Raw genomic sequence first — 16776 nt, 5'->3', positions numbered from 1 at the left:
TGCAGCCTCTGAAGCTTGAAAACTTCAACATTCAGCAGGCTTGACTTCTTCGGCCTGGGGACCTGGAAGCGACCTTTGGCAGCTAAATGTCGAACTTTTGAGGCCGAAAAATAATAATGATCAGTCACATTTATTGTTAGTAATTAAAATTCAGAATCTGATGGCACTGATATACAAAGCCCAATTCCAATTCCAACGTGGTGTAAAACGTAAATAAAAACCAGAAGGCAATGATTTGCAAATCCTTTTCATCTTACATTCAGTTGAATACATGAACGGATATTTCATGTTCAAACTGATCAACTTTAGTGTGAGATATATATAGATATAGATATATATACCCTACTTTGAGCTACTTAGATATATTTTCACAAAAACTAGTACAATAAAATTAAAATAAAACAAGAGACGAAAGTATATAGACAACAGAAACTAAGGAAAAAGTACCCCCCAAAAATCTAAATAAAACAAAGGAATGTGCAAACATTAAAGGTTTATTACACTGAAAAAAATGGTGTGCAGAGAAAACAAATGATAGATGAATTGACTCAATTATATTTCAGAACCTTGTAAGGATAAGCGTTTAGGATAATGGGTGGATGGATATTTCGTCTGGTGGTTGCGCAAAATGAAACAATCTGGAGCCAGATACATTTTCTAAGTCGATGTATAGTCGTTTTAAAATGTGTACCTGGATTCAGACGATTGTTTCGCGCAACGTTCGATCGATTCCGGCAACGACGGGCTTCAGTCACACCTGTCATCTTGCATGTGGACAGAGGTGGTGCGCATTGCGCCCTCTGCTGACGTTGATCATGCCACCGTTGAAATGCATTTCGAAGAAGTTTCATAAACGCTGAAGGTAAAAGAAAAGACAAAAGTTTGGAAGCAAAAATTTCCAAGATTTCTTGAAGTACAATGAAAAAAAAATCCTGCGCATCATTACTCAATATTATTTTGTCAAGTGGTTGCACGACATGAAATAGAATAATCTGAATCCATTTTTTTGCAGAATATGTATCTACTTTGAAAATGTATGTGGACACAGATGATTTTATTTTGTGCAACCACTTGGCAAAATAAAATTCAACCATCATTTCTTTTTCACTGTGTAATTGAAGTATTACAACTGAGCTGTACTTGTCCAATGTCCTGCACTGAATTATTAAACAAGTGAAAAATAGGTCATATAAAATGCAATGACGAAAAAGAAATATATGCAGTGAACAAAAAACTTTGAAAAAATAAGCTCATGTAAAACTGTAGGAGCAGAAATACGCACATACTGATAACTGAAAATATTCATTCCCGAAAACAAAATACGAGTTGATTAAAAAAGCAAAAATACACTCACTGCACTACACTCCTGTCGGCGCGGACGCCGAGGATCGTTTTCTTCTTCTCCTCCAGTGTCCCTTTCAGAGCATCAGACAAAAAGCAACAAAAAAACATCCAAAATGGCAAAAACACGCCCAAAAAATACACAACAGTATAGAATGGAATTTCCGTTACCACAACACTGCAGCCTTGAATTCTCTCCATGGTGTCGGCGTGATGGATAAGAAGCCGGAAGGCGTCGGCCGCACGAGGAGCTCACACAAAGCCAGTCGAATGGAAGACGTGGCAAACGGCGGTGGACTCCCTTGACGGCGGCCTCGCCCAGACGAGAGCCCGCAGTGGAATGGCAAAGCTGCATATTATTATATACTTTTGCATTCTATTCAAGTTTAGCTTCGGGGGGTTTCAGTCTGACACGCATGACTTTGCATCGGAAGGCGCTCTCGACCAGGGGTGTCACTCGCTCATTTTTACCGCGGGCCACGCACACAACCTCGGGGGCCCGTATATGGACCCGAGCGATGATGACCAAAGAAACTTGGTGAAGTTGACATGCTTGATTTGCTGTTGCGGGCCTTCTATTTGGTGAGCTAACCTTGGCTTTGTCACGACCCCAATTTGTGTTGCCCGTCTTATTGTCTTTTTAGAAATGGTTCGTGCGTTACTTTAGGTGAGGACAGGTTTGAGACTGATTTATTGAACACGAAAAGACGACATTAAAAGAAAAAAGGCATATTTGTCTTGTTGTTTTTGTGTCATGTCTTCACCTGGAAATGTGAGGAACGCAATTTCGATGACTTTGCATGTTCAGCACATGAGAAGATCTTGACAATAAAGCTGACTTCGACTTTGATACGTTCCAAATATTGTACTGAACTATTTTAAATAAATAACAATTCATGACTATGATAAGTTTCATACAACTGAACTGAAAAGTAAAAAAAATGCTGTGTGCATGTATATAGCAGCAAGCTTCAATCTTTTACGTCTGTGATTTTGACTGTAAATGTCATTGGTGTTTTATGCAATAATTATTTTGTATACCACTAGAGGGAGCCTGCGTATAGCTTGCAGATTCACAGGTACTGTACGTCGTCTCTAGATTGAACATGCACGCGTACACGCACGCACACGCACACGCGTACGCACACACACACGCACACAAACACACGCCTATATTGGAGCGTGTCGACTTTGAGTAAAATATCCACTTGACTGAATGAGCAGGAACGAGCGTCGTTGAAAGTGTTTGGAAAGTGCTAATTAGCGGGAAAAGCCACAACTTGTGATGACAAAAACGGAGAAAAAGACAAACTGCTTCGCACATTTGACTTCGTCTCAGTGCGTGCATGTGTCCGTATGCTGGACACACATTTCAACATTTATGTTTGTTCAGCTGATGTCACTTTAGCTAGACACAGTGAGCAGCTGCCCCGGGGGGAGGGGGGGGGGATTCTTTACATCAACAGCAAGCAGTTGAAAAGGACCTGACACTGTGATGAACCACGACACCTAAACGCAGCCTCATTTCAGACACTTCACTTCTCTTCTATTGTCAAGTGCTTGTGAGCCATTTATACTTTTTAAGACTTTGATACATACGATTCTCTATGACTCTTTAATTTTAAGTTTTTGCATTTTTCACGCAGGCACTGTATTCCTTGAGTACTTGCGAGTCAAGATGACCAAGTAGGCCATTTCTACTCTCTTACATTAGTAGTTCTCACTTTCAAGTTTCATCATCTGTCATCTTCCAAACCGCTTATTCTGTACAGGGTCGCGGGGAGGTGCTGGAGCCCATCCCAGCCGTCAACGGGCGAAGGCAGACTACACCCCGAACTGGTCGCCAGCCAGTCGCAGGGCACACACAGACACCGCCACTGAGCGGGAATCGATCCCACGATGCCCGCACACAACTCGGGCGTGTGTACCACTACACTATCAGTGACCAAACGAAACTGCAATCTACCGATCCTGTAGTATAAGATGCTTTTAATAAAGCTATGGATGGCGATCGATTGTCAATAACGACGGACACAGACGGGTTGGCAGCTCAATGTCTTGTCTTTTACTTGTATCCTTGCTCGAACCTACATTGCTGGTTCTTAAATAGTGATAGCACATTACAGCGCTCCTAATGGAGACTCTCGGTACTACACATAACATCCTAGATCAGATAAAGCGGCAATCTCAGAACAAGCGGCAATCACTCCACCTGTCATGTAAGGACTTCTCGCTGGCTGACAGGAGACTGCTTGAGTCAGTCAAAAGCAGCCAGAAATATCCATGGAAAAAATTAATTTGGTGAGTCACACTCCTCTTTTACATTTCAGATTTCTTACACCCGTTTTTTGATGAAAAGAGACAAATTGTGGTTTCATATGACGTTTCATATGAAGTGAGTCGCTGTCCTGTGAAAAGCACTGTCCATTTTGTTCATGTTTTCTTATTTTTACATGAATGTGGTTTCAGCATTAACGTGAACATTAGAAAATATCTAATGAATGATCCTAAATCACTAAGTGAAATGAAAAAAAAAAGTGAACCAGCCAGACACTCTGGGTGCTCAGCACCCCCAAAGCTCTGAACCTAAAATCGCCCGTGACTGCGAGTATAGCTGCATTATTCAACTACATGTATTTTTGCAACGTTTATGTTCAAGTTTCATTTACATGAGTACTTCTGACGCCACAAAATTGACGCTTAGTTTCTTGAGCCTGCTATTGTTATTTTGTATTTCGTGTTAGCATTAGGCTAATACACGTCTTCTGTTTAGTTTTCCAGGCGACTTGATCACTGTGTGCCAAACCGCTGCTTGTTTGCTGAAAAACTTGCAGATGGAGGTACCACTGCACTTAGTGAATGTTAAACCTGACGTCAGTGTTGAGAGAAAAAAAAGCAAAAGACACACACAATATACTGTATACACACACACACACACACACACAGGGAGTGAGTGCGTCCATATGCTGCGCCGCTGTGAGGAGGTGATGAAGCTCGGGAGGGGGCGGGTTGAGAGACAAAGGCGTGTTGCCCGGTGTGCGCGTGCGCGTGGGTTTGCGCACACATGAGTGTGCGTTTGAGGGGGTCTATATGAGGGTGGTCAGGCTGGGGCTTTGCTGCACACTAGCGGGATCCTTCTTTCTGCCGCTTCACGCGCACGACAGCAGCAGCAGGTCAGTAGAATCACGCACACGCACGCCTTCCTCCATTGCGGCTTTTTTCCCCCCCCTGCTGAGGTTTCAAGCGTGCGCGTGAACACGGCGGGGGCGTGTGCGCTTTGGCAGATTGACCCTCTTTATTTAGAAAAAAAAAAAAAACAAGAACGAGGTTTTTGGAGACGGCCGCGTGCACGCAGGGGTAGGCAAGGCTTGGTCGTCTTCATCCTCATCTTCATCATTTGATGCATGTGCAAGTGGCGGGAAGAAGGAGGAGGAGGATGTGATGAAGGTTAGATGGCAGGAAGCAGCTTTGACAAGGCGCGCGCGCTACATCCCCAATTTACTTTGGGTGCATGCCCTTGTTTTGTGTGCAGATGTTGTGACACGTATACGACACAAAGAATTGAACACTGATATCATGTTTCATATCAATATTTGCACGAGTGTGTGCATGCGCGTGGGTGAGGGTGTTCGTCTACAACGAGTGTGTTTTTTTGTGTGCAGATTCGTGTTGTGTGTTGTGCGTTTGCCAAGTAAATCAGCATTTGGAGGAAGAAGAATTTAGTTTATTTCAAAATTCAGCCAGTTGGACTTAGCAGCACAAAATTTGGTCAACATGACACACGACTCTCAAGAGTAGAACTACTAAAAAGTCTCAAGACACAGGAAGTTTCCCATGCATTTTGAAGCGGCCATCTTAGGGGTCATTTCCAGGGATCCTCGCTCATAGAATTTCATGTAAAAATCCAGCACCTGAAAGCGGTTTGACTTAACAGCGTGACATTTGGTAGATATGTCTGTCATGAGTAGACGCACAAAAAAGTCTTGAAAAGTCATATCAATGGACGCAAGGCGTTTTCCATTTAGGTTTGAAGCGGCCATTTTAGGGGTCATTTTCAAGGATCCTTGCTCCTTCGAATTTCTTTTAAAATCCATCCCCCAAAGGCAGTTTGAATTAGCAACCTGAAATTTGGTATAGGGGTCTACTTCCAGGTGAAGTCCTTCTCCAGATTTTGTCCGACTGCGACCAGCTTTTGACCACATATGAAAGACAGATGGACAGAACTGACAAGAATTCGCTTTTTTTATCATTTCTTGTCAAGGTAGTAACTATGTTTGATGAACATTGTGTGAATGCTTGAAATTTATACATTCACCAACAGGCTGGAATATTTTCTCATTGTGTGCCTCAATGATTGTTTCGAAATATGATATACTGTACATAGTCTCTGTTTGAGTGTTGTTGTTGTCTGCGCTAATTCCTCCTGCTGCTGTCGGCCGCGCCACACGACCGCATGAAAAATTCACATGCTCATCTTTTAGCAATGAGGCCTGAGTGGCAGCACCAGCTTGCAAGTGCAGAGATGGTCCAGGCAGGCCCAATCTACTGTAAAAAACGCTGCTTAATTCTCAAAGTCGTGACTCAATTTCTGTGTGTATTTAATTCATTTTCCCACTGAAATAAATTGAAATGCTATTCATGATATGTAATGCATTGTCATGTCATGTAATATTTGTGTCTTTCAGGGGTGTGACCTCATCAGTGACATCAGTTGGTCTGTGTGTGAGCATCTGGCCTCGAGCTGTGGTCTACAGCAGCCTCTTGTGAGTGTTGTCATTTTGTATTTGCGTCTTTGACTGTCGTATTAATGGAAACAGCGACTGTGACTCGCCTTGCAAAAAAAAAAAAAAAATCATGTTCCCTGGATCCCCTTTTTACACCGCTTCCTGTTACCAAGTGTAAACATGCCGGCGTTCCCATCCAGTCAGGGAGCTTGGACTGTGAGCCCCTGTGTTGCCGTGGTAACAGGCATCTCACACCTGTTGCCGGGGACCGGTGTGAGGTTCAAAGTTCACCTGAGCGGAAAAAGTGTTGACTCAGTGCGCGTACCCTGCGTGTGTGCATGTTTGCACCCCCGTTGCCTTTCACGCAGGACCACCAGTGAAACGGGGAAACAAAAACAGACTGGGATAGTCAGCGTGAAAGGGGCGAGTGATGAAGATCCCTTCCTGTCGTTTTCCTTGCCTTGTTTTCTTCCACATTCTCGCCCTACTTTTTTGCCCTCCTTTTTCCGCTTGAGCCTCCTTCCATCTTTACATCCAATCCTAACGCGCAGACGAGCGCGCACACACGCACGCTTGTCTTTATTTCCACTCTGCCTGTAACAAATGACAAATTATGAATTGGCTCAATGGATCGTGTGTGTGTGTGTGTGTGTGTGGGTGTGTGTATGTGTATGTGTATGTGTATGTGTATATGTATATGTATATATATATATATATATATATTTAGAAACGCTGACAGATTTTTAGAAACGCTCACGGAAGCCTGTTTAAAATCAGAGGCGAACCGGCCTTCCCCAGTGGAAAAAAAGACTGACGGACGACGGAAGGGTACCCACGCTGCAGACGGATGATGAATATCGGATGCTCAATTTTTGTGAAATGATCAGCTCTGAAAATTAGCACGCTCATCGAGGCACTTGAATCCCTCAAACAACGGTCACTTATCCACAAACATTGCAGGAAGCCAGACATAGAAGCATCCAAACAATACTCCCAGACATATGCTCTTCCGAAGCTGTCAAAAGCCAAGTTGTAACTACGAAACTCGATCGTGATTTTCTTCTACTCCTCAATGTAACAACACAACTCAATATGAGGACCCACACTGGCCCCCCAGTGGCCAAGTCGGGCAGAGCTTGAATAGCGTTCCCACCAAATGCGCGCACACAAACACGGAAATACATAGGTATTCATCAATGTATCGATCGTCGGTCGATTCATCTGCGACGTATGCCTGCTGCTATTTTTCTTTTCTTTTTTCTAATTATGAATGAAATGTTGGCGTTTCCATGACAACCTGTCTTGTTGTCTTCCTGACAAGAGTTGATGTTGTGTTATTAATGAGCTTATGAGAAGGAATAATGAAGTGCATAACAAACAGGGCTCTGGTAAAAATTGACCGCCCATTGTTTGAATCCCACTGACCTGTAGTGATCCATCTCTGTCCACTTTTGCACTGCGCAGTATTGATTTCTTATTGGTGTCCATCTGAACTTGCCCCAGGGGGGCTTGCTGGGTGGTGTAGGGCGAGGGGGTTCGTTCATGACAGGTCTCTGAATGGCATCTGGCTTTAAGATACATTTTTTTAAAGAAAAAAAAAATCCTGACCATTACGGAAAGAAAAAAAATCTGTGATTCAATAAATGAGTAAAAAGGTGGATAGAGTAATCAAAGGGATGGGGGTGGGGGGTGGACAATCAAGAAACTCTAAGAAAGAAGCAAACATTGACGGATTAAATTTAGCTTTGAAAAAAAAAACATGGTTGGGATCGGGAAAGGGGAAAAAAGGTTGGTAGGGTTAAGAATGAAAAAAACTGAAGACATTTGTCAGGAAAAAGAAGGAAAAGTGGAGAAGGAAAGAAAAAACAAGAGAAAGAAACCAAAGGAAGGAGGAAAAAAAATAGACGGACTTGAAAGGGGAAGAAAAGTGGATGGAATCAGAAAAGAAATGGGAGGGACGAAGGGAAAGAAAACGTGTAGGATCAGGAAGAAAAAAAAAAAGAAGGAAAAATGTGAATAGGTTCACTGAAGGTAAACACTGTGTGGGAAAAGGGCAGCAAAAATCCAGAAAAGTGGCAAGGAAAAAAAAACACACACAAAAATAAAAAAGGAAAGAACGGATGAGATGAATGAAGGATTGAAAAATGTTGACAGTAGTTTTTTTTTTGCTCAAGACCACACTAATCTGACACAAAGACTTGCTCAAGAGCAGAACGTACCTTGACCAAGACTTGTCGAGGACAAGAACACGTCCATAAAAATCACATTTAAAAAACACAACAAGATTGATCAGTTAAAGATCATTCTCTCATTAATGTTCGTTTCATAAACTACAGAAGACAAATTCCTTGGCCTATAAAAATGATTCACATTTTGATTTTCTTGGAAATAAATTTGACAGCCAAAAACACAGCATCTGCAACATGTGAGTCTCGAATAAATTATTTTTTCAACCAAAGTCTTTCAAAAACAAACCTTATATGCATTTAAAGAGCTAATTTAGTGGATTTGCCATGAACGCACAATACATGGTGGAATTAAAAACATGTCTCCAAAAATATTCATCAATGAAAGATAAATTCACTGGTGGTACACATCAGTGCTGGTCTTGACGGAAATTTGACGGAAAGTGGATAAGGAAAGGAAAAATGGAAAACGTGGACAGATCAAGATTGGAAAGGGAAGCAAAAAGGAGTGAGATGGAAAGGAAAAAAATATTGGAGAATGAAGGAGCAAAAAACAAAAGAATCTTGACCAGCATCAAGGAAGGAACAAAGAAGCAAAAGATGGATATGAAGAGTGAAGGAAGAAAGCAAAACAAAGAGAGAATAGCATGGAAAGCAGCGATTACGCGGGCCCGCTTGCTTTGATGAGATTATCCTGCGTCACGGAGCTGCCAGCCTTCGGGACGATCAAATTAAAACAGAAGAAAACGAGGGAGGAGAAAGGGGGAAAAAAAAGAAGGGAAGATGGAAGGAGGATGTTGGGGGCGGTGCCCTGGGCTCCGCTTGCTGCTTGGAGATCTCGCAACTCATGCGGGATTGCAATGTTTGAATGGACTGGGCTAGTATAGGAACAGCTTTTTTATTTAAAAAATGAAAAATAAAAATCACCATGATGTCTCGTGCGACCCCCCACATCCAATTGTGCATCACGCTTTTTGTTTCCCACGTTGGCCAGTGTCACACGCTGTGCACGCAGCTATATTCACTATTACACCCTTGTTTGGATCACATGACAACAGTGAGGCAATCAAAGTGAAAAAAATACATTTTAATGATGAATTGAAGTGAATTCTAAACCCGATAAAAAATACTACCAAACAGAAAACGACACTCACTGGTATAGCGATGAATTCCGCTGCATGTCTTCTAACAGAGCTCAGTGAAGGCACACAATTCTAAATTCAGATAATCAGCTATCCCGTTTGAATGTGTTCCATAATGTCTTTTGTTATTGTCTTCTCCAAGTACATTTTGGCGGCAGACCATGTGACAAATGTCATCTTTGTGATGAACAAATCTGATTTAGTTCTCTTTCTTTCTTGCGACAGGTGCATTCCGAGAGATCCAGATCGTTGCAGCGGAGGTTACATGCTAGCTCGCCTTTGAAATCCAAGAAGAAGAAGCTTAACACACCCAAATACTCAAGATGGACTTTGTGATGAAACAAGCTTTAGGCGGTGAGTAATCACCACATCGTGTTAGCTTAGCATGCTAAAGAGATACTTGTTAGTGTTGAGCAAAGCTAGTTTGAATGATTCTTTGAAAAGCGCCACTTCTGGTCGAAACTAGTGTTGTTCTTTTTTGGGTGGAACCAACCCAAGTTCTACTGCTGATTAGTAAAAAATGGAAAAAGGAAGCAAACGTTTTTTTTTTCCCTGATAAATCTACTCTCTCTTTTGGTAGGTTCACTGCTTATATTGGCACAGAAGACAATATTCTATGGGTCTTGAAAAATCAGTCCGAAAGCTCTAAAAGGGTTGGTATTAAGTGAGTTATGGTAGTGTGACTCGCATGTCAGCCAAGGAAAGCCACAGTCACCAGTACTTCTTTTCACAGGGATCGACACTGAATCTCTGACATTTTTGCCCTCTTTCATGTCTCCTGCGGGTCTGTAATTTTTTGCTCTTCGCACTTCTGATCATCCATCTTCACCCATTCGGTCGTCCGTTTCCACTATTAGTTTCCGTCACATCCATTTGTCCCCATCCATCCATCCATCCATCCATTCTGTCCTCTTTTCCCACATGAATAATTCATCAATCTTCACGCTCTATGTTGACCTTCAGCCTGGAGACATTACAGTAGCATTCACGTTCAGGGACCAGACAGAGTCGTGACCCATCATTATCACACGTAGTCTCAGGTTGTGTCATGTAGTCCCAAAAGTTAAGGCTCAATAAACAAACCCAAAAAAAACATTAAACTAGATGTCTACTCAACCAAATCCCTACAGCGTAAGCAAGTTTTTTTTTGTGAGCGGGCAGAAGTTCTTCCTTCGCACACTCGCTCATCTATCAAACCTAATTTGTAGTTTCACCCAACTAGGGCCAAACAAGGCACTAAAACCACAGGGACATGTAACAACAGCTGAGCAGACCATCGCTTAACCAATCTAAGGCAGCCAGTATGTGTTTTGTCACTACATGGATCCAGCAGTTTCGATTAAGGGAACCCCCCAAGTGCTAGCCATTCTAGTGCTAACTGTTACATCACTCGGACCCAGTGGCTGTCGGCGTCTCACTTGGTCTCATAAAGTCTCATCATGTCAGGTGGACCCAAGTGGTTTAAAACAGTCATGCGGTCTAAGCAATATCCGCGGTCTCAGGTGGTCTGAGGCTTTATAATGTGGTTTCAAAATGTCTGATGTGGTCTCTGGAGGGCTCATACAGTCTGGGGCGGTCTCATGTGGTCTCAGGCAAAACGGTTTAATTCTTTCACAAATCCACAGCACGTTTTAGAGATGAAAGGCAGAGTTTTGGTGGGCCTGCCGCCTGTCAGTATGTGCATGTGTGGTTAGCATTACCATTAGCGCAATTAGCGCAATGTTAATATGAATGAAAATGAATTACCGACATGTTGACCTTGTAAAGGACGCAACAAAATGTCAACAAAGGGCGAGGCACACACACACTCACACACAGCCGAGTGCGCTAATGTGATTAGGGGAGGCAAATGAATGTTATTGGATGGGAAATATTGACGTTTTTTTTTTTTATACTGATGGTTTCATTAGAAACAAGCCCAGCAGCTCGTCTAAAACTAATCAATACGTTGGCCTCACAACAACCCAAACGCAAACTAAAAGTTTGCACAAGAAACAAAATCCTCAAACACCACAACACCAGTGTGTGTTACCTCAAAAACATACATTCCGTCTTGATCTCATGTTTTCTCTCTCTATCTACCCTCTGTCCCTCCACTCTGTCTCTCTGTGCTTGCTGATGTGGACTTCACTTGTTTTTTTAATTTTTTTTTTTTTATATACACTCAACAAAAATATAGACAACATTTTTTTTTTTGCTCCTTGATCGGCTACATTCCGTTCATGTCACAATTCACACGAATCGAGAGTCGGCGGCTTTCCCAACACTTGAAGATTTTTGGTGGTATTTAAGATGCACTCTTAACACCTCAGACATAAGGACAATCTTAGAAGACATAAGATCGTCCTTGGTCGGCCAGAGGGAAAACTGGGACAAAACCAACTTTACTTTACGTGTGGGTTATGAGTGATGTAATGAATCAACTGCTGAGTTGAATAGGCTGCATGGGCTCAAATAAATCTGCACACCTAAATGTATTTATTCATAATAATTTTGGTGTCTGGAACTGATTCATTGGGTTGACGTCATTTTCTCTGGGAAATATTGATTTCTATTTTTGGGTGATCCGGTTTTAGTTCGACTCTCTGTGACGGATTCGTGACGAAAAGCGAGGCGTGAGTTTGCAAACACCGATCGTTGAACATGTGAGGGTTCACAGTAGCCGTGGTGATGGTTCCTCCTTCCCCTCCAGCAGGATATCAAACAAACGTTCTCGTAAAAGAGTGAAAAGGATGGCGATGATGCGGCTTTTATCACGGCCATCTAGTGGAGCAGACAGGAAGTGCATGTCCTTGATTTCCTGTGCTACGACCAGTGGGCTGAAAATCAATCACCAACATGTTATGAAAGCGTCCTTGGAACAATATCTTAATGTAGGCCATATAGTATGAGCTATATATAGTGTACATATGATCAAGTGTGGACAGGAAGAGCAAGTGTGATTAAAAGCATGGGATGGGGCAAGCTGATCTGGCATCAGTTGTCTGCAGGGCCAATCACTCCTGCTCATTTCCTGTTTGCTTTTCTTTATCTCATGTTTTTTTTTTTCCTTTCCCATCCCCGAGCCTGTTTGCCTGCCTGGCCGGCTGCTTAGCTGCCGCCACACAAAGCAGACGCCTGATTGGACGGCGAGATCCGTTGATGATCTGACCGATAAAATGACATTATTGTGCCGAGTCATCCGTTTTTATAATCCAACACAGCACATGCGCTCTTCAGGTGAAGGAGAGGTTCTTAGCGCCGCACCGTCAATGGAGTAACGAGGAGCACTTCAATTAGCCTCCTTTGTGCTAATGCTAATGACCTAGAGGAGGAGGTCGAGAGGAAGAGGAAGGGTGTCAGGGATGAAGGATGGATGAAGAAGTGGGGAGGAAAGAGTGAAGGTTAAACAAGAGTGATTTAATCCCCCCTTACACACCACCGTCTTCATCCTCTGTAGCCCGTGTCACACTGTCAATCAAAGCCATATTTTTCCTGGGTTGCTTTGATGTGCAAGAGTACATTTTCCACCGTCCCTCCTTGCACTAGGAGGGCAACCTGGGGGAAAGAGTTAGCCAGGATGGGCAGCGTGAAAGGGGCTTCAGCGTTTGCAAAATTGTCACATCAGGGATGTCTCCGAAAATCAGGCATTGAACTGCCTGTGCCTTTGCACACAGAACTGGTACCAATGCAAAACAGATAGATACTGGCGACCTGCGAATTTGTACGATCGCCGAGGTTGGATCCGAGATTTAACGCAAGGAATGGCGAGAAAACAAAGGGATGGGAAGTTTAATGCGGACGCTCCCCTCGTACAATCCTCTTGTGATGTGATGTTTGTTTTGTTAACTGTCACACCCCCGCAGCGGACAGGCTGACCTTAGCCCCGCCCCCATGCTGAGCGCTGAACTCCCCCACCCCCCTTTCTCACCATCCGAGTGCTAATTTGTCACACTCGCTTTGGTTGCAGTCGCACGCCGGCACAGGCAGGAAAAAGCCTGATGATGGCGATGATGTTGAGTGCTTCTATGACACAGCCATCACACTGATGTAAAGAATAAACAACATGTAAACAGTACATAGACAATACTATCTTAAGTTTATATATTGTATAGCCTACATGTAATACACATTTACATTGTAAGCTATACATACATTGTTCCATTTCATTTGCAACATATATGGATTGCATATACATTACGTTACATAATACAACAATGTTCCGTTTCATATACTCCACAACATATATTGACGTATACTGAATGCATAAACAAAATAATGGATATGTTACATATACTGTATAACTTATATTGCAAAGAAAACACTTGAAAATGATTTATATAAATACCATATCGTCGCTCCCCTGTGAAAACCACATATGTCCATTTTTGTCATATTTGTATGTTAAAGGGGTGTCTGCGTTTTGAACATCCCATTAACGGAAAGATTTTGAAAAATGACAAAAACGGACATACGCGTTTTTCACAGGACAACGACAATATATACTTTACATACAGTGTATAACTACACTAGATAGAAGTACTGTTATATTTCATATACTATACTGTACTATATTATACTATACTATACTATATAATATAAAATTAAAATAATAATAATAATCAACAATAAGTCAACCTCTATTTCCCAGTTTTTCACCTATCACAGGGGGTTCTGGTCCCCATGCATTAACTGCGCTAAACGAGGGATTACTGTATGTTTGATAGAAAAAACAAAAGTATTGTATACAAAATACATCATTTAATACATCATATCGTCTCTGTCCTGTGAAAAACACGTATGTCCAACTTTTGAAAAAAATAACAATTTTCATGTTAATGCAATGTCTATAAAGCAGAAACACTATTCACGTAAAAATAAGAAGATTGAAAAAAATGGAGATAAGTGTTTTTCACATGACAGCGACGATATAATATATTACGCATGTTGTATATGATCCATGTTGACTTGCTGTGCACTGCAGCTGATGAAGTCAGTTTTCTAGAAAATCTGAGACGTTAGATGCGTTTGTGTGAATGTGTGTGTGGGGAGGGGGGCAAGATGAAGATCAATAGTGTGATGCAATTTTGTTTCTCTGCTGCTGGATCCATAATTTATACACTCAGGTGGTCCTGTATTTACTATCGACCCCACCGAGGTAATAACAAGGCGCCATCGATGCTTCTTGATACTTTCAGGCGCCGCCAAACGTGTGGACTTGCATCATCTTTCTTTCATCACCTTTCACCATCTTCTCTCCTGTCTTGGTGCTGTGTTCAGGTGCCACCAAGGACATGGGCAAGATGCTGGGCGGTGAGGAGGAGAAGGACCCCGATGCGGCCAAGAAGGAGGAAGAGCGTCAGGAAGCTCTGAAGCAGCAGGAGGAGGAAAGGAAGGCCAAACACGCTCGCATGGAGGCAGAGAGGGAGAAGGTCCGGCAGAGTATTCGGGACAAGGTAGCGCAAACTCCCAGGCATGCTCTCGATGACCAATATGACATGCAGTCAGTATTGGAGTTAAGGTCAAAATTCCGATTTCTGAGTCATTCAGAATAACCAGATTTACCCCCACCCCCACATTTAGATAACCCCATTGTAACGGTGGCCCACGGACGTCATGATGCAATTATATGTCATCTCCGCTTGTTAATTGCTTCCGTCAATAAAACACATTATATTCAGGTCACTCACCACACGAATGAAGCAGACAGTTTCCTCCCCTCTTTAAAAGTGTGGCGTCGTACTTTAGCTTTCACCATGTTTTGTTTCTCACTAAACGTGTATTTCAAACATAATGTATACAAGCACTTTCTGTTCTACAAAGTCCAAGATTCCTTGCGGTTGAGCGTGCGCAAAGTGACCCGTGCATTCGAGATATTCTGATCGGCGTATAAATGCGGGTATATTCGGGTTGGAAATGGAGTAACCCAGACATTATATTCGAAATTTTAAAAACCCCAATGAGCGCATATTTGGGTTATTATGCGCGTTTACATGGCTTTTAAAAAACAGAATGCTACCAATATTCGCCGTCTAAAAGATTTATTGCCTGCATGTAATATAGTAGTCACTGGTAACTTCGTTAGCATGTGCTAATGCTAATACTAATGGTAATGTCAGGCAGAGCATTGAGTACCGATACGAGGTACCAGATCCTCCTGAGTTACCCTCATGGACATGTTCACTGTGGACAGTGCTAACTTCCTTTGCTGTTGCCGATGCTAATGCTAACATCAATGCTAGTGTTGCACGTACTTGTACTTGTAAGGTATTTGTATTTTCAATGGGAATACTAATGCTACTGCTAACTCTATTGCATACATGGTTGCATTTCTTCGTGCCACCGAAGGGATTCTTTGTGGACTTTTTAGTGAGCTATATAATCCAAAATTAAGGAGATCATTTTTGTTTGTAGTATGGCCTGAAGAAGAAGGAGGAGAAGGAGGCAGAGGAGAAGGCAGCAATGGAGCAGGCTTGCGAGGGCTCCCTGACGCGCCCCAAGAAGGCCATCCCCAGGGGCTGTGGGGATGACGACGAGGACGAGGATGAGAGTATCCTGGATACCGTCCTCAAGTTTCTGCCTGGTCCGCTGCAGGACATGTTCAAGAAGTAAACCGGGAATGAAGACCTGGAACGGGAAGGGAATTGAGGGAAATATGATTCATATTCAGGGAGGGAAGTTCTTGCCAAGCTGATGGAGGCTTCACACTGCCTTTTCTAGACGTTTCTGTGTCTTTTTTTTTTTTTTTTTTAAATTCCCTGCAACATCTTTTTAATTTCATTTGATGCTATCAGGCCTTTTGACTGGTCGGTCGTCACCTGTTGCCAGTCAGACGCCACCAAATTCAAAGTTGAAAGTATATTTTTCGGGACACGTGCCTTCATCGCAAGTGGACGTGGGAAATGCACGCCGATGTTTAGGATCGCCTGATTGTCCAGCTGACAAACAGGAAGTAGTAACACTGCCAACTCAAACATGTTGCATTGCATTGGATGCTGAGTTGAAAAACCCTTTCACACAGACCGTAAAAGCTGAATTTCTGTGCTATAGTAATGAAGTACGGTGAATCCGCACCATAGAGTTAAGGTCACTTCGCCTTATTGTGTAACTATATGCAAACATGTTTACACAGTGAGCATCCTTTTAAGGGTTTAACTCAATGTAAAAGTTCTGACAGTAGATGGGGAATTGAATGCGCTAGACGAAATACCGACTCTACTGTTATTTCTCTGATGCACCAACTCGAGCAACTTTCACACTGCTTATCAAGGCATCTTATTCCTGGCTTTATCCCCAATTGTTATCCTGTTGAAAAGTACTAAACCTGAAATATTGTCAGCTTCTGAGGTAGCCATAACAGCAGCCATGTGAAAGGTACAAGTGGATAAAGGCTTCTCTGTTACA

At 42.5% G+C, this 16776-nt stretch overlaps 2 protein-coding genes across 6 annotated transcripts in view; one reads left to right on the top strand and one right to left on the bottom strand.

Moving 5' to 3' along the window:
• shtn3 (shootin 3) overlaps positions 1–1904 on the bottom strand; it is a 26120-nt gene extending 24216 nt beyond the window's left edge. For 2 of the 3 annotated variants that reach the window (XM_086055648.1, XM_086055665.1), the window contains exons 1-3: positions 1513–1903; positions 1355–1415; positions 692–856 (exon numbers count right to left, since the gene is read on the bottom strand). The gene's annotated coding sequence lies outside the window, so the exon portion shown is untranslated. Of the gene's footprint in view, positions 1–691; positions 857–1354; positions 1416–1512 lie in introns of all 3 variants that reach the window. The other variant, XM_086055674.1, reaches the window with a different exon arrangement.
• On the top strand, positions 1569–16776 carry cplx2b (complexin 2b). Of its 3 annotated transcripts, XM_086055719.1 has the most exons (7): positions 2800–2903; positions 2988–3027; positions 3114–3642; positions 6027–6104; positions 9619–9747; positions 14653–14828; positions 15787–16776. In XM_086055719.1, exons 5-7 carry the CDS (start codon positions 9717–9719, stop codon positions 15982–15984), a joined length of 405 nt encoding a protein of 134 aa, XP_085911845.1. In that variant the 5' UTR covers positions 2800–2903; positions 2988–3027; positions 3114–3642; positions 6027–6104; positions 9619–9716; the 3' UTR covers positions 15985–16776. The 3 variants fall into 3 exon arrangements, with proteins under 3 accessions (XP_085911852.1, XP_085911845.1, XP_085911835.1); XM_086055726.1 differs by lacking the exons at positions 2800–2903; positions 2988–3027; positions 3114–3642 and adding an exon at positions 1569–1923; XM_086055709.1 differs by lacking the exons at positions 2800–2903; positions 2988–3027; positions 3114–3642 and adding an exon at positions 4356–4514.

This window comes from Filicampus tigris, chromosome 2, assembly GCF_054856515.1.
Source record: "Filicampus tigris isolate MCC_2025a chromosome 2, RoL_Ftig_1.0, whole genome shotgun sequence".
Lineage (NCBI taxonomy): Eukaryota > Metazoa > Chordata > Actinopteri > Syngnathiformes > Syngnathidae > Filicampus > Filicampus tigris.
Note: the sequence above shows the minus strand (reverse complement) of the source record. Positions and strands in the feature narration are given on the sequence as shown.

Bases quoted from the DNA above. Each gene is read 5' to 3' on its own strand.
- cplx2b (XM_086055726.1), top strand. From the start codon at position 9,717: ATGGACTTTGTGATGAAACAAGCTTTAGGCG. The intron at 9,748-14,652 runs GTGAGTAATCAC...TGCTGTGTTCAG, and splicing joins GATGAAACAAGCTTTAGGCG to GTGCCACCAAGGACATGGGC. The intron at 14,829-15,786 runs GTAGCGCAAACT...TTTTGTTTGTAG, and splicing joins GGCAGAGTATTCGGGACAAG to TATGGCCTGAAGAAGAAGGA.